This window comes from Panicum virgatum, chromosome 4N (genome assembly GCF_016808335.1).
Source record: "Panicum virgatum strain AP13 chromosome 4N, P.virgatum_v5, whole genome shotgun sequence".
Taxonomy (NCBI): domain Eukaryota; kingdom Viridiplantae; phylum Streptophyta; class Magnoliopsida; order Poales; family Poaceae; genus Panicum; species Panicum virgatum.
Window position 1 is genome coordinate 9,599,562 of NC_053148.1, and position 25,471 is coordinate 9,625,032.

General features: G+C 51.1%; 1 protein-coding gene, 1 non-coding gene and 1 pseudogene across 2 annotated transcripts; all 3 read left to right on the forward strand.

Annotated features, from left to right (window-relative positions):
• Window positions 1–371: 371 nt before the first annotated feature.
• On the forward strand, window positions 372–478 carry LOC120671650. Its single transcript, XR_005673750.1, has one exon. It is a non-coding gene; the product is annotated as a small nucleolar RNA R71 (small nucleolar RNA).
• Window positions 479–9,288: 8,810 nt separating this feature from the next.
• Window positions 9,289–11,398, forward strand: LOC120670571 (3-ketoacyl-CoA synthase 6-like). The gene has a single exon (XM_039950707.1). The coding sequence runs from the start codon at window positions 9,372–9,374 to the stop codon at window positions 10,848–10,850; it is 1,479 nt and encodes a 492-aa protein (XP_039806641.1). The 5' UTR covers window positions 9,289–9,371; the 3' UTR covers window positions 10,851–11,398.
• Window positions 11,399–20,359: 8,961 nt separating this feature from the next.
• LOC120669100 overlaps window positions 20,360–25,471 on the forward strand; it is a 68,988-nt pseudogene continuing 63,876 nt past the window's right edge.

Below are 25,471 nucleotides of genomic sequence, written 5' to 3' on the forward strand. Positions count from 1 at the left end.
CTTCTTCTTGGGTTTCTGGGCAATTGTCCCCCGAATGTCCAACATTCCCGCAGACCTCGCACGCCATGCGAGTTTCCAAGGCTTGAAGTGTTTGCATCTGAGCCTTATCTTGGGAATAATCCTCAAATTTCTTGAGGAGGAGATCAATCTTCATAGCGAGCATGTCGGCCTCCGTGACGGAGTGCATACCTCGCTGGCGCGGTTGGAGGCGATCATCGCTCCAACCTTGGTTGGAAACCATCTTCTCGATCAATGATGTAGCTCTTTCAATGGTCAGCAAGAAGAAAGATCCACCCGCAGCGGCATCCACATGATCACGGGATGACTGTGTCAACCCGTTGTAGAAGTTCTATAGAATGAGCCAATTATCCATTCCATGGTGCGGACATGCCAGAATATACTCCTGAAGCCTCTCCCAAGCTTCAAGAATTGACTCATTTGATGCCTGCTGGAAGTTCGAAATCCGACCACGAAGAGCATTGGTTTTGCCCGTCGGGAAGAACTTCGAGAGGAATGCCTTGGCACATTTGTCCCAAGTATCCACAGCAGCCTTGTTAGCATAAAACCATTGCTTCGCTCTCCATAAGAGAGAAAACAAAAATAGACGGAGCCGGATTGCATCTTGCGATACATCCTTGATAACAAAAGTACTGCAGAGCTACAGGAACTGCTGGAGATGAGCGCTGGCATCCTCATTGGCCCTGCCACAAAATGGGCTGGCCTACACCATCGTAATGAGACCCGTCTTGATCTCGAAATTTTCTCCTCCGGTGTTAACCTCAGGTCCGGTCGGGACCTGGCTAGCAGACGGAGCAGAGTAATCATGGAGTGTCTTCTGGGCCATAACTCTAGGAGCTGACAACGATGCGATGACTGGATCAACTGCCAAGAGTGATCTCCGAGGTGATACGAGACGAGCTCGCGTCCTCCTCAAAAGTGACTCTGGATCGGAATGAAAGTTTTGCGGCAAGTCGAAACCGGTCCTACACTACCCTGTTTTCATATCAATGAAGACAAGAAAACAAAGCCAAGTTAGCCTGTTTAGCAAGCGAATACCAATTTCAATTTTGTTCACAACTCTGTCTATATATTTCACTCTGTGCCTTCCCCGGCAACGGCGCCAAAAATACTTGTTGGCGCCTACCAACGTCACCTAGCGATGACGCCCGCAGACGCCAATTTGGGACGGCAGTATTTCATGAACCACGAATAGATCCGCAAGTGCACGGAATACCGCTGTAGCATTTTACCCGGGAGTATACCGGGGTGTCATTTATATTTCTGCAGGGAAGGCGATGAGTGAGAGAATATATAGATCAGTTGGTGAGCTCTATCTAGATTGGATATTCTTATGCATAAACAGGGGTAAGATAATAACATGGTAGGAGCTCTATCCTAAACTCCACTAAACCTAAAGACTATGCAAGGAATGCAAGAGAGGAAGAGGTGTGTGGTGTGTGTGTGTGTGTGTGTGTGTTCTATTCTCTACCCCCCCCTTCTATTTATAGCAGGGAGCCACCAGCCACAGCACCCCTAACCGACGTTGTGAGCCAACAGGGAAGCGCCACGTGCCTTGGTTGAGGCCGTGGGGCCCACGGGCCTGGCCGACCGACCAGGTAGATCGGTCGGCCTGTCCAGGCCGCCAACCGCCCCCAACTTCTTGGAGTGGGCTTGTCTTGGTCTGCCATTGTCCTAAAGTTGAGGCACGGCCTGCCCTAGCTGAGTTTGCTTCAGTTCTTGGGCTTCACTTGGTCCATTTGAGCCTGAATCGGTACTCTGATATTTTCTGTGATTTTGTGTCGGGCCAAAGTGTGCTTGTAACCTGCATATTAGCTTGAAAACACAACTTGCATATTCTAAAAGGTAAAGTGTGATTTATGAACTTTATTGGATAAGGATGCGTGTAAGAAATGCAAACTCTCATGATTTTCTGATCAAGTTGATGCCTGGAAATGGTCGTTAGTGAGCGTCAGCACTTGCATGCATCGCTGGTATGTTGCCCCTGCGTTATTTAAGTCCGAACGGCATCGACACGTAGCAGTATGAGCCGAATGGTGTGATGAAGGATGTCGCGAGCTGGTCGGATTCCTTCATCGCTATCTAGTGATAGCCCGAGTAAGCGTCTAGGAAAGATAAGATCTCGTATCCAGAGGTGGAGTCGATTATTTGATCTATTCTGGGCAAAGGAAAAGGGTCCTTGGGGCAAGCCTTGTTCGGGCTGGTGTAATCAACACACATCCTCTATTGACCAGTTTTCTTTTTTACAAGGACTGGATTAGAGAGCCAATCAAAGTGATAAACTTCTTTTATGAAGCCAGCAGCTAATAGTTTAGCTATTTCCTCTCCTATGGCCCTACACCTCTCGTCGTCGAAGCGGCGTAAACGTTGCTGGACGGGCTTGGATCCCGGCAAAATACGGAGCTCGTGCTCGGCGACCTCCCTTGGGATGCCCGTCATGTCGGACGGCTTCCAGCAAAAGTATCCTTATTGGCACGGAGGAAGTCAACGAGTGCGAGTTCCTATTTGGCCGACAGATGGGAGCCGACCCGCACCGTCTTGGTAGGATCGGCCTTGTCGACCCCGACCGACTTGGTCTCATCGGTGGAGACGAAGGTCGGTGCCTGGCTGGGCTTGTCAGGGTCAGGACAACATTCGGGAGTGGCGGCGCGAAGCTGGCCGAGCTCCGCTGAGTTCACCACAGTGGTGGCGAGGTTGAAGTACTCGCGGCTGTTGATGTAGGCCTGCTCGAAGGAGCCGCTCACCGTGATGACCCCGTTCGGGCCTGGCAGCTTGAGCTTGAGGTAGGTGTAGTTGGGCACCACCATGAACTTGGCGTAGTCGAGGCGCCCGAGAATGGCGTGGTACGCCCCCTTCCAGTCTACCTTCTCGAATGTGAGAGTCTCGGTGCGGTAGTTGGCTTTGTTGCCGAATGTGACCGGCAAGTCAAGGTTGCCAACCGGGTACGCCTTCATGCCCGGCAGAATGCCGTAGAAGGGTAAAGGAGAGGCTCGCAAGCAGGCTCGCGGGATCCCCATGGCTTCCATGGTGTCGATGTACAGGATGTTGAGGCTGCTACCCCCGTCCATCAGCACCTTGGACAGGCGCATGTTGCTAACGACGGGGTCGACGACGAGAGGATAGCTTCCAGGTTGAGGGATGCTGGCCGGGTGGTCGTCCTAATCGAAAATGATGGGCGTGAATGCCCATTTCAACTTTCTGGGGATAGCGCTCGCGGCGGCACATACCTCGCGAAGCCGCACCTTCTGTTGTCGCCTGGAGCATTCGTCATCCTGGCTACCAATGATGACCAGGCACCGGTTCACCTCCGGGAACGATCCCTCCGCCAGCTTCTCCTTGTCCTGGTCAGTGTCGGGCTGCTTGTCGCGGCCGTCTCCATCGGATTTGGCTATCCTGCGAAGGAGGCGCTTCATCATGTCACAATCCTTGAACTTGTGATTCACCGGATAGCCATGGTTGGTGCATGGCTTCTCCAGGAGCTGGTTGAAGTGATCGTTTCTGGGAGGGCGCTTATCTTGGTGGTCGGTCGCCGCGACCTCACCAGCAACGGGAGGCCAGAGATTATTCTTGTTCTTCCTATCATCACGGCTTGAGGAAGGCCTGTCGGGGTCGTGACATTTCGCCTTCGCCGCGTGCTGGTCCCGCTCAAAGACGGCCCCGACCGCCTCCTCGCCGGAGGCATGGTTGGTGGCGATGTCCAAGAGCTCGTGCGTGGTGCGTGGCTTCTGGCACCCCAGTTTGTGGACCAGGGTTTTGCAGTGCGTCCTGCTGAGGAACGCGCTGATGATGTCGGCGTCGACGACGCCGGGGAGCGAGTTGCATTGCTTGGAGGAGCGCCGGATGTAGTCGCATAGGGACTCACCGGGCTCCTGCTGGCAGTTCTTGAGGTCCCAAGAATTGCCAAGGCGCACGTATGTGCCCTGAAAGTTGCCGATGAACACCTTCCGGAGGTCTGCCCAGTCGCCGATGGAGTCGGCGGGCAAGAACTCCAGCCAGGCACGGACGTACTCTCCCAGGCAGATTGGGAGATACTGGATGATGAAGCGGTCGTCGTTCGCCCCTCCGGCCCGGCATGCGAGCCGGTAATCTTCTAGCCATACACCGGGGTTGGTGTCCCCGATATATTTCACAGTGTTCGCCGGTGGCCGGAAACACTGGGGGAAAGGCGCCCCACGGATCGCCTTGGAGAAGGCGCTCGGTCCGGCGGGGTCCGGGCTTGGGCTCCGGTCACGATCCACGTCGGGGTCGCAGGGGCGTCCCCCGCGCCGAAGCGGTGAGCGTTCCGGGTTGGGCACGTACGCCCTCGCATCTTCTGCTCGAGCGGCCGCGTGGTCGACGTCGGCGTGGTGCCTCGCCTGCTGCTGGCCTTGGATCACACTGTGGGCGTCGTAGTTGGGGCCAACGCGACCGTGGATTGGCGGCCTCGGCGGGAGAGGAGCGGAAGCCGCCACTGGGGGCGGCGCGCCGCCCGCGTTGGCCTGCCGCGCCGGTGGGGGAGCTGTGCTTCGGACAGTTCCCGCCCGCGGTGACTCGCGCCGCCGGCGGGGCACGAGGCGGCGGCCTGTCGGCGGTGCAGAGAGGAGCTCTCCGCCTGCTAGACGGCGGCGAGTTCCACTAGGTTTCTTACCTGGTGGTGAAGACCCCTCTGGGCTGGATCCTCCGGCTTATGCAGTGTCTGCAAGCCCGAGGATTGCGGCCGCGGTGATGTTTTGGCCCACGTGAAACTCCTATGGGAGTTGCATGCAGGCGTCGTTTATGATGTTGCGGTTGACTCCGCGCGCGCGCTGACGTGCGGAGCCTGCGGGATTCATCCCTTTTGACCCGGAGGGAACCCGTGGAGGCTGGTCCACGGGTGGACGCGTGCGCGTTGGCGAGTGCTTGTTCGCGGTGGTCCGAGGGAGTGCGCGTCTGTTGGGACGGCACCACCTCCGACAGTGGGTCGACGACGGGGGCGTCGGCCATGGCGCACACGCGAGGCGACGCGGATGTCCCCTCTAGGTTGTTGTCTCCCGTGCTGGAGGAATCGCTCAGGGGATCCTCGTAGCACAAGAGGTCTTGGACGGAGTCTGGGTAGCTTCCCGTCATGCCCACGAACTGGGTCGTGGGCTGGTGCCCTTGGGCGGCCTTGTGCATCTCCCGAGCATAGATACTCGCGGAGTTGCGCAAACCGAACGGGAGCCGCTCCGAGAATGAGCGGGGTGTCGGGAGTGGAGGCCCACCCGCGAGCTGCCGAGAGACGTCCTCGACAGTGGGGTTGGAGGCCATCATCAGTGCGATGCGGCGGAGCACCGCACGGGTTGGCTGTGAAGGTCTATGCTTCCTGATGCGCCAGCGGATCGATCGCCGGCGCTTCAGTTTGTGAAGCTTAGGAGGAGGAGCGGACTCCTCTGCGGTCGCCGGGGCAACTTCCTCCTCGTGGAGGCGCAGTGCACCGAGCTGATCGGTGACGAACTCCAGAGTCCCGAAGCAGAAGGTCTGGGAAGGTGGGAATGGTGGAGGCGCCCATGATCCGTCGCGGGGGATCGCGGGAAACTCAAGGGAGCCGAAGCGGATCGTCTCGCCATGGCTCGCCGCCGGGGTGGCGAATGGAGTGATCGAAACCATCCGATCGCCGAAGCCGTGAACGCACAAAGCGCTCCCTACGGACGGCGCCAAACTATCACTGCGGGAAATGGGTGACTACTAAACTACTCGATTGCTCGTTTGTTGTGCGCTTGATCAGATATGGTCTAGCACGCAAAGACTCGAGGATTTAGACTGGTTCAGGCGCAAAATGCCCTAAGTCCAGTAAGGGGGTGGTGTTCTTGCTCTCTTGCTCTCGAGCCCTGGTGCTCAAAGTTCTGAGGGGAGCTTACAAGCGGTGTCAAGCAGTGTCGAACCTCTAGGAGTCCAACCCTTTCCTACGTGGGGGGCTTTTTCTTTTATAGCCCAAGGTGGGGCCCCCATTTACATATGTCTAGCGCTGTGTCTTGGCCCTATCTAGGAGTCCTTCGTCCTCATCAGTCATCGGGGCCCACTCGGTCAGTCAGGAGTGGGGAGGCTTGAGTCTGGCTGATTTTCTTGGGCAACGGGTTGTCCAAGCGCTGTCCCATCCTCGACCAGTCGGGACAGCCTGGTCACTCGGATGGCCGCTCGGGGATCACCTCCGGTCTTATCCGCCTGGGTCTACGCCCCTTATCTGCAGGGCTACCTCACCTCCTCCTTTCGTAGCCCCTGCCCATAGGGCAGCGCGCCCGGTGAGGGGCGCCTTACCGAGGTCCTGCGGGGGACGTCCGGTCACGCTCGCTGGCATAATGGAGTGGTGTGCAGGGACAACCATCATTACGGCGTGGGAGACGACGTCCGTTGATGCCCTCTCCTGTAGTGTCGCGGGGCCCGCACTTGCGGCGCTGTCCCTCTGTCAGAGAGCCCTGTAGCCTATGTCTACGCTACAAGATAAGGGGAGCAGGCATCGTTGAGCCTGTACGGGGGCCTGTCTTGACCGGCACGCCTGTCAGGCGGGGCGGCAATCATGGAGCGCACGGCCCGGGTCGTCCGATACGGCTCTGACCCGGGGCGCTAGGTCAGGGAGCCTCCATGTGTACCGGGAGGTCGGGCTCCCAGCCGTGTTGGCTTACCAGGGAAGGCAACTGCCTACGCTGGTTGGTGGGCCGCGCCGCGTCCGGCCTAGGAGACTGGTTGGGCTATCCCTACACGAGTCAGGCCCGTCAGGGGTCCCGGGTTTACACCCCCGTCAGATAGGTTATGATTTTTTTAAAAAAAAATGAATCAAGTCCGATGGAGTTTGGATGGGCGAGAGTTGAATTTTGTTGGGTCATATTTTGGTTTAATTCGAAAATACTTCATTGGTTCCAAATTTTAGGTCGTTTGGTATTTCTAGATGCAAAATTTTTATTATGCATCTAGATATATACTATGTATAGATCCGTAGCAAAAAAAAACTATGTATCTAGAAATATAAAAATGATCTATAATAACGGATAGTTTAGAGTAGAAATGAAGCATGGATTTTCGAGTTGGGCTTGATTCACTGGGCTGGCAGGTTGCACTGGGCCTTTTACTTACCTTTCCGCTGCATGGGTGTGGGTGTGTCGCATTATAGTTTACAATAATAATAGCAAATTTCAAGATCGATTCACACATATTAGTATTTCAATGTTATGTTTTTATCATAAATAATTAAATATTTTGGTTACAAAAATTATTCAGTTCTGAGTGCATGACAACCAGAGTCCTATGCATTCAAATAAATTATGTACTAGGAGGATGTAGTGACTGGAAGGGAATTGGGAGTATCCTTAATTACACTTGTTCCTAACAGTACAAGACGGTGCCTCCGTACAGTATCTGTCTGAATCTGTGTATCCCATACTGGCCGTTGATGGCCACTACCCCGGTCGGCAACCGGATCGGAAACAGATCCCCGCTTTTAAGAAGCAATAGGGGTAGAGGATCCAACCCAACCCAGTGATTTTTAGTACGCCCGTTGTTGCTGATGTGATTTTTGGCATAGGCATTGATGGATTCCTGGTTCGAATTGTCTTTCGGCCACTTATTCCCAAACAACCCACACAGAGGGGGAATATAGTTTCGGTTAGATTCTTACTAGGCAATTGTGTCTGTGCATTGTTACAAACAAAGTTGGTATAAATATCGGATACGTATTGGTGTTCGTGTGTAAATTTATAGGAATTTACGTGATCAAGTTGTGAACGGAGGGGTTAGTCTGATTTGCATACATGATGAACTAAGCTCCACCTATCGATAATAGAAACTGACCAAACCAAACGGAACAATCCAAAAGTTTAGGTGGAACCTTTACCCGCTTTAGATTTAGAAAATGGGTATAGATATAGATGTACCCAGAAAAAATAATACTTCTTCCAATCGCCAAAGAGTCCAGTTAAATTTGTTCAACGTCCAATTTTGTAAATGTGATCGTCAAGACCTCCCTCTGTTTTGTGTAGATTGCCTTGTTCTTAAAGTCACATATTCAAAAGCAGAGTGGTACATTTGCGGTATGTAGGGACCGTTGGTAAAACTTCTCCTAAAACGATTTTAGTGAAGTTAAAGTCGGTAAAGCTAAAAAAACTAATTTCATTCGATTTCTAGTTCATTATAGCATGTAATTGCAATACGATTCCACGTTGCAGTACCTCGATTTGTGTAGGAACAAGTGAAGCCAATCCCTAATAAGTTCTCATGACAGACCCTTATTACCAAAATTAGCCCCTGTTTAGTTCCCAAAAAATTTCATTCAGTACCTGTCACATCGAATCTTCGGACACATGCATGGAGCATTAAATACAGTTGAAAAAAATAACTAACTACATAGTTCAACTGGAAATGACGAGATGAATCTTTTAAGTCTAATTAATTTATAATTAGGTATTAATTACTAAATAACAACGAAAGTGGTACAATACCCAAATCTAAAAATTTTCATGAACTAAACACAGCCTTAAAATATTTGGCTTAGGACAAATCATAATACCCTTCTACCATCAAAGGAAGTAGTGCAAACGCTTCTACGGTTACAGAAATTTCGTCGAACAGACATTGGCAAGCCTGATGTGGTGTACTGACATGGCAAATACTACTATAGTACTGTTCCAAGTGCCACCTGTCCCTGCCCCCGCTGGAGTGCACAGTGCTGACTGCAGAGCATGACTGCGACGTGGCTTAGGCTGCGTTTAGTTAAAAAAATTTGCGCAGTAGCTATCGCATCCAATTTTCGGATACACATGAGCATTAAATACAGTTGAAAAAAATAATTAATTATATAGTCTAACTGATTCCTACGAGATAAATCTAATGATGCTAATTAATCCATGATTGGATATTAATTGTTAAAAAATAATAAAATATGCTATAATAGCCAAACTCAAACTTTTTCACCAACTAAACACCCCTTAGCATAACTCTCTCTCTCTAGCCTCTAAATTCCCATTGAGGTACAAGGAAAATTTGCACGGAGTTATTGCAAAACATGAGCTGTCTCAACACTGAAACCAAACAAGGTTAAACCAAACGGAAGAGCGGAGGAATTTCTAACAATTCGCATGTAGGAGTAGTATGGTCTGTCTTGCCCTCGGAATGATGGGAGTCCATCAGTGCGGCTTTAATTAGTGGCATCATTTCATCAGATTTATCGGTGAACCATTCCGCGCGCTAGCCTGGACGAGTAAAGGCCCCCGTGCCCCACCACGATAATTTGATCCCGCCGGGCTTTAAATCCTCCTCCCATTCCCTCCCGCCCCTTCCAAGATCACACTCGCCGAGCTAGCTCACTCTCAGCACTAGTAACTCCCCCACAGTGCCAGTGCCAGTGCCAGTGCCACCCAGCCAGCAGCATGGGCTCGCCGGCGGCGCGCCAGCTGAGGCAGCTCAAGCCGCTGTACCAGCACGTGGTGAACCACTTCGTGGCCGTGCTCGCGGCGCCGCTGGCCGTGGCGGCCGCCGTCAGCGCGGGGCGCGCCGGGCCCGGGGAGCTGCTCGCCAGGCTGCAGGCGCTCCGGGCGGCGCACCTTCTCCTCGCCGCCTTCGTCCCCGCCGCCGCGGCGGCGCTGTACCTCCTGCTGCGCCCGCGGCCGGTGTACCTGGTCGACTACGCCTGCTTCCGCACGCGGCCCAACTGCCGCGTCCCCTTCGCCACCTTCCTGGAGCACGCCAAGCTGGTGACCTTCGTCGAGGGCGCCTCCATCGACGAGCGCAGCGTCCGGTTCATGACGCGGCTGCTGGAGCGCTCGGGGCTCGGGGAGGAGACCTGCCTGCCCCCCGCGCACCACTACATCCCACCCTACCGGAACATGGAGGCGTCGCGCGCCGAGGTGGAGCTGGTCATCTTCTCCGCCATCGACGACCTGCTCGCCAAGACCGGGATCAGCCCGGGCGCCATCGACATCCTCGTCGTCAACTGCAGCCTCTTCGCGCCCGTCCCGTCCTTCACGGACATGATCATCCGCCGGTACGGGATGCGGGAGGACATCCGGAACGTGCACCTGTCCGGGATGGGGTGCAGCGCGGGGCTCATCTCCGTGGGGCTGGCGCGCAACTTCCTGCAGGTGGCGCCCCGGGGCGCGCACGCGCTGGTGGTGTCCACGGAGACCATCACGCCCAACTACTACGTGGGCAAGGAGCGCGCCATGCTCCTGCCCAACTGCCTCTTCCGCATGGGCGGCGCCGCCGTGCTGCTGTCGACGTCGCGCGCCAGGGCGCGGTTCCGGCTCGCCCGCGTGGTGCGCACGCTGACGGGCGCCGGCGACAGCGCCTACCGGTGCGTGTTCCAGGAGGAGGACGGCGAGGGCCACCGCGGGATCAACCTGTCCAAGGACCTGATGACCATCGCCGGCGACGCGCTCAAGGCCAACATCACCGCCATCGGCCCGCTGGTGCTGCCGGCGTCGGAGCAGCTGCTGTTCGCGCTCTCCTTCATCGCGCGGCGCGTGCTCAACAACCGCCGCGTCAAGCCGTACCTCCCGGACTTCCGCACGGCGTTCGAGCACTTCTGCATCCACGCGGGGGGCCGCGCCGTCATCGACGAGCTGCAGCGCAGCCTGGGGCTGTCGGACCAGGACGTGGAGGCGTCGCGGATGGCGCTGCACCGGTTCGGCAACACGTCCAGCAGCTCGGTCTGGTACGAGCTGGCCTACATCGAGGCCAAGGGCCGGATGCGCAAGGGCGACCGCGTGTGGATGATCGGCTTCGGGTCCGGGTTCAAGTGCAACAGCGCGGCGTGGGAGTGCATGGCGCCGGCGCGCTCCGCCGAGGGGCCGTGGGAGGACAGCATCTGCCGCTACCCCGTCGACATCCCGGAGGTGCTCAAGCACTAGCCAGCCGCCGCCGCCGCCTGATTTGCATCCGTCGGCGGCGCGAGCATGTAGTGTCGGTCTCCCCCGCTCTTGAAACCGGCAGACCGGCCGCGCGCGTGCCGGCCGGTGACGAGGAAAGAAGACGGTCTCCGACGTGACAGCGCGCGTGTTGTTGGTGCCGGGCGGCCAGGCCGGGCGCGTTGAATGCCGAGGCTGGCGCGTCCATGTGTGCGCTCCTCCCCGGACCCCGGAGGCGGGGGCTGGTGGTTGCGCGCGGGCACGCCGGGGAGGGTTAAAACTTAAAATCCCCGGCCATTTACACACGTAGTACAGTACTCGTCGTCCTCATTTGTACCCTTCCTTTCTGTCTTTTCGCTTCCTTTTTTTTACTACAGTACCTCATTTGTTTGGGTCACCACCACTAATAATTTTAATTTTACGTTTGTCTGTATTCAAAAGCAAGTCAAGAAATGTACTGCGAGAGCCGGATCGGTCACACTACTGCTTGCTTACTGCTGCTACTACAGCATTTGTACCTCTAAATAATAACACAGTGATTTCATTATTTATTTAGGTCATATTTGTTTCCATTAACTTTTTTTAGCCCCTGTCACATAAAAAAGAATCTTACCATTTAGCAATATCAAATAAAATTAATTTATAAAACCTTTTTGACAGATCTCTAAAACACGAAACGTGGGTTCATTCCCTGGCACCACGCCGTGCCACGTCATAAAAAAAATTATGGCCATCGATCCGGCGACCAACGGCCGGCGTCCGACCGAGCCTCTCCTCCCGCGGCCTCGCGCCGACCGCCGCCGCATGCCGCGTCTCCCGCGCGGCCACCATGCGCCAGGTGCCGCCGCACACCCCGCGAGCTGGCCGCCGCCGCGCGGCACGCGGGCCCGCCGCCGGCCCGAGCTCCAGCTGCCTGGTCGCGGCTCCCCGGAGCCGGATCCGACCGGCGCTGGAGAGAGAGATAGAGGGAGCGGGAGAGAGAGAGAAAGAGAGAGTGGCAAGGGACGGAGGGAGGGGAGGGCCGCAGGGCAGCACGGCGCCGCGCGCAGCCCTCGCCCGCACCTAGCCTCGGCGCCGCCGGGCCGCGCCTCCGCCTCCGCATACGGTCGTTTCCGCCCGCCGCTCGCCGCCACGCCCCTCCGCCGCCGGCCTCGCGCACCGCCGGCCATCCTCGGCTCCGCCGACAGGAGGGCGCAGGGGAGTAGGGGGCGCCAGGAGGGAGCAAGGAGGAGGGGACAGATCTCGGCGTTCTCCCGTGAGGGTGAGGCGGCAGCGGCAGTGGGTGAGAGATGCGGATGGGAGAGAGAGAGAGAGATAAGAATGAGGGTGGAGAGCGGCGGGCAGAGGATCAGCGAGGGAGGGTGCTCACGGACGCGAGGCAGTTGAATTGGATTGCAAAAAACTTTCGGATCCAGACTTGGGTTGCTACGGTGACGGGGCTCAACAATTCGATCCGACTGGATCTTCTGGCGCACCAAAGCCGGCCTCCGCCGCCGCTTGCTCGAGCCCTGCAAGCCGTGCGGGATTGTGCACCGCTGGCCACGTCGGCGCTCACCCCGTCGGTGGCCGCGCCCGGCCGTCGCCTCCGTCGGGCCTGGCCGCGCATGCGCGCTGGACCGCGCCAGGATGCCCTCCGCCGGTAGCCCCGCCGGTCGCCGGCCTCGCCCGCTAGCATACCGCGCGGCCGCCGGGCCTGGCCTGCTGCGCGAGGGGACCTGAGATGGGGAGGAAGGAGCAGAGGAGGGTGAGGGAGGAATGGAGCTGGTGCAGGAGGTGCTCAGCTTGCCAGCGGCGCCATGGATTTCGCGGAAGCTGTGCGCGAGGAGTAGGGGAGAGAGACACAGAGGAGAAATAAAGTAGAGGGGAACATGTGGACGTGACCTGCCTCCTCTGCAAAGAAACACATGGCCCCGGATGGCACCACATCAGCAATCCTCATCCTCCAATCCAGGGGCTCCCATTGGCCGGAATTTCTATTTATCGCGCGCGCGATTTTCCTCCGTCGTATCGCAGCAGCGCCCGCCTGTTCATCTTCTACCTCGGGCAGGGGAGGCCGGGAGGGGCGCACGGCCGCCGGTGAGCTAGCCAGCTAGGGGAGGGGGGAGGGGGTCCGGAAGGGGTGGTTGGTGGCCGGAGCGGCCGCCGGCGTGGTGGAGGGTGGCGGCGGCCTTATGATCCCGGGTTGCTGGGGGTGGGGCGGCTCCATGACCGCCGACCATAGAAGAGGGCTCGGCGGCGGCCCGGCGGCGGAGGGCGCGGCGGCGCGGGAGCGCCGCCGGCCGGCCGGGGCTGGACATCCGGTGGGCGGTGCCGGTGGCGGGGGCGAGGAGAAGGCAGCGGCGCGCGGCGACGAGCTCGGTTAGGGAGGGCGGCGGCGGAGGTGTCGGGGGTGGCGCCGGAGCCTGGGAGGCGGGGGAGCCATGGCGGGGCGGAGGACCGTCGCCCTTCCGCGATGGGATTTATTCCCATCGCAGGTGCGAGGAATAGACCTCCCCCCATTGGCTGGCTGCTCAATTTACTCATGCGCTCCACTGGGTCCATGACGCGGCAGCACAAAATGTTCAACAAAGAAATAATAGGACCAAATATTTTCCGTCTACTAGGCCAGCGGCATTTGCCGCTTCAGGCGTTTACTAGGCCAGTTTCAATTTGATGTAGACCGTTGTGACTTCGCGAGGCTAATTGCACTGGCGGAGTGTGTGGCTTGGGCCAAATGTGGTGTAACTTCTTAAATAAATATTAGCATCACAATCCGTTCTATCCGTTACTTCTACACGAGCAACATTATACTTAAAATTTAAATATCAAAACATGTTGAAATCAAAAAATTAAACAAAATAGAATTTGATCAAGATTTCAAAAACTACAACTTTATTATAGAGCCATAAAAAGATATGACAAAATACACACTCTGCCGCATTGGGCACAAGTGTACGGGTCCCCGCGTGACTCCGATAGCCAAAAGAGTGATTAGCCTGCGATACACGTTTAAAAATCCCATGCACGGATAACATAAAAATACACCATTACATGCTAATACTACGCAGTTGTTCCACTATACATGTTACTCTAACTGCTACCAGTGAGTGCATTACTAACCTGCGAACAAAAAAAAGGAGATATCAAATTGACCAATTCGTCTCGCATACGTGGCAAGCTTAAATTTTTTTTTGCATACGTCGCAAGCTTAAAAAAAATTGTACCAACCTAATTACGTTCTTCGTCCATGTATAAATAAAGTTTCATATAATACAATAAAAATGTAAAAATCAGGTCTCGCGCAGCTTCTTGCTTTTCCCGGTCATTTTGCAAAAAAAGGCCTCGAACTTTCTCAGAATATAACCCGCCGTCCACTCTCCTCTCTCAGATTTTTTTTTCGAAAAAACCCATAAAGTTTTCCGAAATCAACCCGCAGTCCATCACATCCAGCCCAGCCACATTTTTTTTAAAAAAAAGTCCCTAAGTTTTCTCAGAATCAACCCGCGGTCCTTTTCCTCTCTCAAGAATTTTTCTTCGAAAGACCCTCGAATATTACTTAAATTATGTAACAATCCGTTCCATCCATTACTTCTACACTAGTAACACTATACGTACAATTCGACCACCAAGACACGTTCGAACTAAAAGGTGTCCAACATAAAATTTGCTTAACATTTCAAAATATACAACTTTATTACAGAGCACATTTTTAAACTGAAAACACTTCCACAATTCATTCACAAAAATATTTACATGCGACCAATCATACCTACGATTCGAACAACGAAACATCCTAAAATTAAAAAGTGTTCAATAAAAAAAACAAATTTTCAAAATCTAAATCTTACGCATGCATCAAAATTTCAAATTCTAAGCATTTTCATAATTCGTTCACACAAAGGCTTATATGAAATCCGTTCCACCTACGATTCGGACGCTAAAAAAACGTTCAATATAGAAACGGATCAAAATTTCAAAATCAACAAATTCACTACACAACAGCCTTAAAAAAATCCAAAGTTCTTTTCACATTCTCCCGTAAAACCTAACATCCTAACACATTATAGTTAACATCAGAATACCAAAATGCTTTTAAATTAACAACTTTTCAACAAAAAATTTACACCAAATTCAAAAATCTACAAATTTCATACAAAGAAAATAGAATTCAATGCCTCTTTCCAATTCTCTTGCACAAAATTTTCATATTTAAACAGAAGATACACTTCAAAACAAAAGATACACAATACTCTAAAAACTACAACATTTCCACAGAGCGTATCTACGAGCTCAACGTACTCCGGCCTTTATTTCAAAAAAAAATGTTTATACAACCACACATAAAAATAAGACATCATACTACGGGTACAATCACTGGCTAGCCGCGGCAATGCCGTGGTCTTTTCTAGTGGGTGTTAATTTGCGAGACGAATCTAATGAGTTTAATTAATCTATGATTTGCTACAGTGATGCTACAGTGACCATCCGCTAATTATGGATTACCATATCTCATTAGATTTGTCTCGCAATTTGGTCCCAGAGTTTTGCAGTTAATTTTGTAATCAGATTTTATTTAATATTAATAAATATCAAAATTTTCTTGGATGTGACATAGTTTAAAGTTTAGCCCCTGAAACCAAACAATCGCTTATGAAGGGACGTTACTAGCGCTGCCGCTGCCATAGATGGATGCATGGGCACGCGCCGTGCTCTGTGATCGTGACATGACTTCTGAGGCCAGGCTTCGCCTCGCTCCCCTGCGGCCTGCCAAGAATCCTTTCCTCGCCGCGCGCTGCGGCTCCTGCTCCAGCGAGACCGAGACCTGCCGCCGCTGGGCGCTGGCAGCTAGCGCGCTGCTCTCCTGCCACGCCGAGCCGAGGCCGCCGGGTCGGAAGCGGGCAGGCAGCAGATGGTGCGCCGCGCACCCCGGCCTAAATGTGACGAGGGGGGCATGGGGAGGCGCGGAGGGTTAGGCCGCCGGCCGGGGCCGCCATGAATGCCCGCGGAATCTCGCCGGTCGCCGGCCGGCCTACGCTGCTGCTATTATTGAGCCGGGGTGTCGCACCAAGAACGCGTCCGGGGCGGCGTGCAGGCGCATGTGCCATAAAACCCGATCGGACGATCTGAATCTGCGCTCTTCCATTGCATTGCATTGCATTGCATTGCATGCGCGACCTGTCCAGGGCGCGGTTACGACCACGACATGCAAACCAGTTCTAGTCTTCTAGAACGGGCAGAACGAGAGGTACTGCTTCGTCTCATCTGGCAGCAGTGGCGCTAGCGGCTCGCCCAGCGTGTGGAGTAACATGGATCGGGCGCCCGGTCGGTCAGTGTCGCCCACACGCGTAAATGTATTCCCCGTCGCGCCGTACCGGAGATCCAGAGCACCGGTGTCCAGCCGGCGTGGCAGCTTTAACCCTAGCAGGCAGCAGGCAGCTACAGGGCGTGTACCGCGACGGCAAGTACCGCGACGCAGCTACAGGGCAGCTGGCTCTCGCCGAGACGGCAAGCACCGCGACGATCGTGTTGGTACGGTGGCAGTAGTAACATGGGCGCGTCGACGAGCCGACGACCAGGAGACCGGCCTGACAGCCAGCCCCGGCAGCGCTCGGGAAGGCGTCGTCTCTCTCCGCGTCCAGGGGAGCCGGTCGGCGAGCACGGCGGCGCGCCCGGCTCCGCACTGCTCCACGGACGGGCAGGGACACTTGGACAGCACGGTCGCGGCGGCCGGCCCTGCCGCCAGCCGCACGGCGCCGCGGCCCTCTCGCTCGCGTAACCACGCGCGCGCGGCGGGCGGCGGGCAGGCCGCCGGAGGCAGGTGCTGCGCGGCGCCGTACGTTGCCCGGCACGGCGCAGGTGATTCCACTGCGAGGCGCTGGTCGGATCGCTGCGCTGAGGCCTCGACTCCGCCGCGGACGCCGGCGGAAAGTTGGTTGCCCGCTCGAGGACGTACGTCTTGTGCAGTTGTGCGTGTCCGCAGCGCCGCGTTGGATGGGCTCGGTCTTCTGCGCGAGCCTGTCGCCGGCCGGCTGGCTGCTGCAACACGGGCGCGCGCTGATCTGGATGGAACGGATCAACGCATAGAGATGGAAATGCGAATAGAGATATCCGAAATATATAAATATATATCTGATATCCATATATATTTGTATTCGTATCCGGATGAATATTTTATTTTATTTTAGTATTACTAATTGGAGGCTCCTCTAGAGCCTCCATGTGAAGCCACCCAGAATTCTAGATGGACACTCTAAAGAATATACTAAAGTAACCCCTAAACATGTACCTAAATTACCTACCTCTGTTATAATAAAAAATCTAAAGTAACACACCAATCTTTATGTAAATTACCCACCTATATTATTATAACAATAATACAAATACTCCCTAAATTTGCATATAAATTATCCAAGTTAAATCACCAATGCTATTATGTCATTATTATTACAAGTTAAGTTACTCCTAAATCTGAAATCTAAATTATATAATTATAATAAAATATTAAAAATGCACCAATATAAAATTCTAAATTACTATTTCTATCATTATTAATATTTTATTTATATTATTGTTTAGATAAAAATATTACGCATGATATATGTCACCATATATTCATGTATGATGGAAGAGTTAAGAATACCGATTCACAAACAAATAGTTCAACAAAATATATATCAAATACATATTGAGGTGTGATGCAAAATGAAATTTACTGTAATTACATATTTTAGAGTATGTGTTAGAATATTTAATAGATAAAAAGGGCGAGAGATAGATTATTATAATTATTGACTTTATTCTTACATTAATTCTAATTAGCCCGTGAGCACGGGTTGATAGACTAGTAGTACTGAAGTGGATATATTATATATCTGCTTTTTTATTTGATTTTTATTGATTTATCTATCTGACTCCATATCCATATTCAGCAATATTGGATAATATTGGGAAAATGGCGTACCATTGATTATGTTTAATAATAAATATATGTATATATATGAATATTAATTTTGAATACTCTAGTTTATGTATTTGTGGATGAAATATTTTTTAATTTTTGTTGTTTACTAGCAAATATGTCTGTGTGTTTCTATGTTTGAAGGCCTAGTACGGATTGCAAATGATTTTTTCGCATGTGATGGGTTTTTTCCAACACGAGTTTTGTTATATTTTCATATTCTCATTGTATTGGAGTTGTTGTTAGGTTCCCCTTATACACGCTTCGGATCAACTCATCAGTGAAACATTACGTTGAATCAAATCAAATTTCTGTTGGAAATGGTACATGCCATACAAACAGGTAAAGATAATATAAAGATAGATTTACATACATTTACATATTTATTGAAATATATTTTATATATAATTTTATTTATTATATGTATAATTATTGAAATATATATTGATAAATATGTTATGTTCAGCGATCTTTATCTCATATTTTAGTTTTTACCTGTATAATAATTTTGTCGTTCTAAAACTATCAATAAAGAAAATAACTAAATGCTATCTTCTAAATCGAGTAAATATCAAAATGCGAATCCGTATCCGAGCTATATATTTTGCATGTGTATTCGAGAATATCCGAACTCCCTTTCATATTTGAGTGAAAATATGCTAAAAGATACTATTTGAATCTGATTTCACTGCGAATCCCATTCGTTTTCGTTCCCATCACAGCATGCAGCAGCAGACCCAGAAAATTTTTGGAGCCCGGACCACAATAGTTGTGCGTGTCGATACTTAGATTAATGCATATTTGTTATGTGCATAGCTAGCTATTTATTCTAAGCCTATGTTCATCGTACTCCCTCCATATCAGTTTTACATGTCGTTTTAGGCTGTTGATAGATTGGTAGAAATAGAAGTCGTTCTACTCTTTCGAGATGCCGTTGGACGACTTTACCCCTACCAGCGAAGCACATCCTGCTGGGAACGAAGCTCTGTCGCCGCCCTCGGAAAGAAAAAGCGCATGGGGAAATGAAGCCATGCATGCTGCTCGCCTCCTCGGCTCCGGCTGCTCGCCTGCCCAAGCTGGTCACCAGCCTTGTGCATGCGAATAAAAAATTCCTGTGCCAAGCAAATCTCCATGCGCAGCAAAAATAGTGGCTGAAGGAATCGAACCGGCGGCCTCCTACATCGGGGCAGTCCACTCTAGCCATTCAGATCAGAACGAATTTATGATCAAAGTAGGTAGAAGAGGCAATTTAATATGGGCAGACAGGGAATACTACCTTCTAATTAATCATGCCTTGGTATTGTAAATCATGTCCAAAACGACATCTAAAAGTGATATGGAGGGAGTATTCGTTTGCACAGAGGTTGTGTGCAGATGCTACTGCTAGCTAGGTGAGCCCGGGCCAGTGCCCCAGGTGGCCGGGGTCCGCCAGTGGCAGCATGGAAGATGACAAGTCTGCGAGTCGTGTGGGCGAGTGAAGGGAGAGGCATACAGTGGTTGACGTGACGTCTTAACTATAACTCCGTCTTGTCCATATGGAGTTCCTTTGCAGATAGCATCGTAGGAGTACGCTGTGGGGCGCTGCTGCTCAACCGGCGGCGGTGCGAGCGAGCCCGCTGGGTGCTGGGGCTAGCTGGGGGTTGCATTGAGCCGCCGAGCAAGAGGTAAGTTGATAGTCTTCGCCTGTCGCGGTAAACACTTGCAGACATTTGAATTGGCAAAGTGAATGCTTTTCCGTTCTGAATCCTTTTATGTTTGATCGAATCCAGTACTGGAAAATTCGAAGTTGGAATCTACAGCAGAACAGTGTACGTACTAGTCGCGTACCAGCATCCATTAACCCATCTGGCAGCAGGCTGTCTACAAACTAAAACACATGGCATTGCATGCACGTGAATTAATCGTAAGAAAACAATGAAGTTATCAGTGGGCCATGCGTACGGGAACACCCCATTAATTAGTGCACTCCACTGGTACGAACATGAAAAAAATAGTAATAAAGCCGGTCCCAGTGCAAATTTTATAGAGGTTTCATGCACATTAAATGAGGTGCCACATAGGTAAAAATGATGACATGATAAGAAATTTATGAAGAGAGAGAAGAAATGAGTTTCATCTAGATGAAACTTGGGTTACACTGTTTCCAAGACTATGAAACTTGATGAAACTAGCATTGGGGGCTAGAGGATTTCATTTCATCTGATTTCAACCAATCATGTTTATAGTAATTGAATGCAATGGTTCGTCTATGAAATCGTGAAATGAAACTATGTATTGGAAGGTCCTATTTCATCCTTAGTTTCAAAGGCTTTTTGATGATATATCACTTTTGATAATCGTGTATTGAAATTTTGTACTGGGATTAGCCTAAGAAGAATTCATTAGGCCCTCGCAAAAGAAGAAGAAGAAGAGTTCATTAGGATGGTTGGCGAGTAGCTTCAATTCAGCCACTTGCACAAAGCATGCAAACTGTACGTTGTTCGTTCGGCCACCTTAAATCCTCCCGCACTCCGGCCGCGGCCACTGGCCAGTTCCTCGCTCGACCCCCGGCCCACTCTCACCCTCCACACGGCGTTACTTCCCATGCACCGTAACCACGCCGATCCAGGCATGAGCCCACCAGTTTCCTTAGCATTAAATATATGGCCACGTCAGCACCGCATCAGCAATTTGATGACATGGCAGTCAATTAAATGAAGAAAGAGGAGAAAATCGTTTCTCAGGAAAGAAACCGAGTCGACTCGCGCTCCAAAGGCAATAGACACCGCCGAAATCGCGTTGGACAAGCAGAGTCGTTTCCTTCCTCGTTTCTCCCCCTCCCCTCCGGATCCGGTGCGCGAGCCTCGGCGCCGCCGCGAGCGCACCCATCCCGTTCCGCGGCCCTCCCTCCCGCGCGTGCCTCGCTTGAGCCATGCCTCAGGATCCCTCTCGCGCGCTGCCCGCCCTTCCACAATCTCGCAGGCGCGCGACGCCGCCCCGAGCTCCCTGCCGCCCCTCCTCAATCTCCCGAGCACACACCCGCAATTGCTGCGCTCCGAGCTAAATTTCTCTTGCAAATATTCCGCGCAAAGCCTTTGCGTCTCCAATCTCGCAGCTAGAAGACTGCAATTCCATCTTCCCCACATCTCATGCTGCCATGAAGCTACGGTCCCTTGACCTAGACCAACCAAATCAATCCTTGGACCATCTCCAAGAGAGCCACATAGAAAATGGATCGATTGGTGAAGGTAGGCATACAGCAATAGAATTCAAGGATGACCTCATGGAGTTCGAGTTCCAGGAGAGCCAGCGATGGTGCTGCCGCCGCTTCTCCCTACTACTCCGGCCGGTGGTTCAAGCGTTGGTGATGATACTGTTTCTTTGACGGGTCCTTGGCTTTGGTTTGCAACGTCTCCTGGCTACATAAGATATGGCAGCAGGAAGGCTACACAAGAGTTTGCCACATATAATCAATCTATGTTTCTGATCAATGAATGAGGTCATTAAATTTTTCTTTCTATACAAACTAGTGTAGAAACTATGCATTGGAGCACTCAGTTTTTAAAGATAGTGTCTTGACGAGGTGGCATCTATGGAAACTACCATCTAGTTTCTGGGTTGGGCCTGCCTTCTGCTGCTTGTGGCGATTGCAGCTATCGTTGTGATGGCAAGAGGCAGGCCTAGTGACGATCTCACCGATCGAACCCAAGCCCTCAACCGAGGCCGCCATGCCCCAAGGTGCGCTGGCGCTGGTCGTGTCTACGGAAACCCTCACGCCACTCTACTACCATGGGAACGAGAGAGCCATGCTGCTCCCGTTCTGCTTGTTCCGGATGGGCGGCGCCGCCGTGCTGCTGTCGACGTCGCCGGCGAAGGCCCGGTTCAGACTCAAGCACATCGTGCGGACACTCACCGCAGGCGACGACGACGACGACAAATCCTACCGATGCATCTACCAGGAGGAGGACGACAAGGGGAACACAGGGGTCAACCTCTCCACCGACCTCGTAGGCGTTGCTTCCAACACATTCAGAACCAACATCACCACGGTCGCGCCGCTCATCCTCCCGGTCTCGGAGAAGCTGCGGTTCGCACTGTCCTTGGCGACGCAGAAACTTTTCAGAATGAGGGAGAAGTTGCGCACGCCTAACCTGCTCGCAGGATTCGAGCACATCTGCGTCCATGCAGGTGGGCGTGCGGTGACCGATGGGATCCAACGCAGCCTGTGCCTGTCAGATGAGCATGTTGAGCCATCCAGGATGACGCTTCATCGATTCGGCAACACATCCAGCAGCTCTCTGTGGTACGAACTGGCATACGTAGAGGCCAAGCGCCGAATGCGCAAGGGTGACCGGGTATGGATGATTGGATTTGGGTCTGGGTTCAAGTGCAACAGTGGAGTATTGTTAGGATTACATTAACTTAAAACATGAGAAACTTATAGCCTTGCACTAAGAACACCTAGATCTATACATGAACATACAGGAACATGAAGGAACACAAGTAGATCTTCACTAGGCACATAGTTGGCGGCGCTTGATGAAGACATGACGGCGTCGATGTAGTGGACGCCGAGGCTCGGTGAAACGCAGTGGGACGGCCTTCCCGTCACTCCCACACGCTAGAGATCGGCTCTCCTCATAAATGTAGGGTTTTGGGGGCTAAACTCCACAGAAACGGTGGTTCTGTGGAGGTGCCGTCCCTCCCCTTTTATTTTGCGCGTGGTGTAATGGGGACCGAACCAACGTGTGGATTTGGCCCCCGATCAGGGCGCGAATGGGCCCACCATACCCCTTAAGACTCGGGCTAAAGGAGTTAGCCTCGAGATTATCCAACATTCTCCCGTTAATCTTGAGGCTGATCTTCATAAGCCCTTTCAAAAATGAAACTCAGCACTAGGGCAATGTGTCACAATAATCAGTCAACAGAACTACTGGACCTCATTACCCATAGGGCATCATTCCAAATTGATCGGATAATTCCATAAAACTTTATGGGAGTTGGTTCCATAGATGGTCCTCTTTGTCCAGAATCAAAGGCTTTCCAGTAAACCCATGCCGGCTACATGATTACGAAAATTATTGGGTGGTAAGCCTTTAGTAAGTGGATCCGCAAGCATAAATTCGGTACCGATGTGCTCAATCTTAATTGTTTGATCCTAGACTCTATCTTTCACAACATTATACTTAATGTCGATGTGTTTGGCAGAAACACTAGACTTGTTGTTACTCGAATAGAACACTGCGGGTTGATTGTTGCAGTACAACAGCAGTGGTTATGAGATGATGTCAACCACTCTTAATCTCGGAATAAAATTCTTTAGCCATACAGCCTGCCCGGTAGCTTCAAAACATGCCACATATTCAGCCTGCATTGTCGACGATGCAGTGACTGACTGTTTGGAGCTTTTTCACGATATAGCTCCTCCTGCAAGGGTGAAGATATAACCTGACGTGGATTTCTTATCATCAACACACCCCCCAAAATCAGCATCAGAATAGCCGACAACTACAAGGTTATCAGACTTTCCATAAGTAAGCATGTAGTTTTTAGTACCTTGCAAATAGCGCAGTACTTTCTTAATAGCCTTCCAGTGGTCCAATCCTGGATTCTTTTGATATCTGCCTAATACTTCGGTAACATAAGCCAAATCAAGGTGGGTACATACTTGAGCATACATTATGCTTCCGACAGCTGAAGCATAAGGCACAGCCTTCATTTGATCGACCTCATATTGTGTCTTTGGACTCTAAAATTTTCCAAATTTCTCACCCTTTATGACAGGAGCAGGCGTGGCAGAGCACTTGTGCATATTATATCTCTTTAGCACTCTGTCAATGTATGCCTTTTGAGATAATCCTAAAGTTCCTTTGGACCGATCTCGATGAATTTCAATACCAAGTACATAAGAGGCTTCACCAAGATCCTTCATGTCAAAATTTGACGATAGAAATCTCTTAGTCTCAAGCAGCATATTAATATCATTGCTTGCTAACAAGATATCATCAACATAAAGAACAAGGATAGTAAACTTACTCCCCTTGAACTTAACATAAATACAGTTATCAACTGCATTTTCTTTAAATCCGAATCTCCTTATGACTTCATCAAATTTTAAGTACCATTGTCTAGATGCCTATTTCAGGCCATATATGGATTTCTTTAATTTGCACCCCAAATGTTCTTTGCCTTCCACAACAAAACCTTCTGGTTGAGTCATGTATACATTTTCCTCCAAATCTCCATTTAGGAATGCAGTTTTCACATCCATCTGATGTAACTCTAAATCATAATGTGCTGTAAGTGCCATAATTATTCTAAATGAATCTTTAGTCGAGACAGGCGAAAAGGTTTCATTATAATCAATTCCTTCTCTTTGCGTAAAGCCTTTCGCCACAAGTCTTGCTTTATACCTTTCGACATTTCCTTTGGAGTCACGTTTGGTTTTGTAGACCCATTTGCAGCCTACCGTTTTAGCTCCATTAGGAATTTCTACTAGGTCCCATACTTTATTGATATCCATAGACTTTATTTCATCCTTCATTGCGTCAAACCATTTGGACGAATTTTCATCCTTCATGGCCTCTTTATATGAACTGGGATCGTCTGCCTTCCCAATGTCATTCGCATCTTCATTCATATAAACCTCATAATCTTGTGGGATGGCAGATCTCCTTTCTCTTTGCGATCTCCGGACTGGTTCAACAGCCGTCTCATCAGGGGCTTGTTGAGGCTCATTATCATTAGCAGGGACAACATTTTCTTCTGAAATCTCAACATTTGGCGTGGCCACAGAGTCCACTAGCGGAGCAATAGGCATTGCATTCGCTGGGGCAGCCAGGGCCACATCCATCTGGGGCACTGAAAAATTAGTCTGTGGGATCGGCGGTGTAGCGACATAGACACGCTTCTCCTCGAGATCAATTTTTCTGGGCTCCAAATTCCCACTGATTCCATCATTTTCCAAGAACACAGCGTGTCTTGTTTCAAAGAACTTAGTGGTACGATCTGGACAGTAAAATCTGTACCCTTTAGATCTTTGTGGATATCCAATAAAATGACAACTTACAATCTTTGGATCCAATTTCCCAAGCTGTGGATTAAATAATTTCGCTTCAGCTTGACAACCCCACACATGAAAATAATTCATGCTCGGTTTCCTCCCAGTCCATAATTCATAAGGTGTTTTCGGTACTGATTTACTGGGGACCCGATTTAGGATATGTACAGCTGTCTTTAATGCTTCCATCCACAACTTTACAGGCAAAGTGGAGTGGCTCATCATGCTTCGCACCATGTCCATAAGTGTGTGATTTTTTCTTTCTGCTACTCCATTTTGCGGGGGGTTGCCAGGCATTGAATACTGAGCAACTATCCCATTTTCTTGGAGGAACCTGGCAAAAGGACCAGGAACATGCCCAAAAGTAGTGTGTCTGCCGTAGTATTCTCCCCCACGATCTGAGCGTACTATTTTAATCTTTAAGTCATGCTGATTTTCTACCTCAGCTTTAAATATCTTGAATTTGTCTAGTGCTTCAGATCGCTCTTTAATGGGATAAATATATCCGTAGCGTGAATAATCATCAGTAAATGTAATGAATGAGTCAAAACCATCAATGAACATTATGGGAAAAGGACTGCATATGTCAGTGTGAATAATTTCAAAGGACCCGTGCTACGATTAGCACCCTTCTTTACATGCTTAACA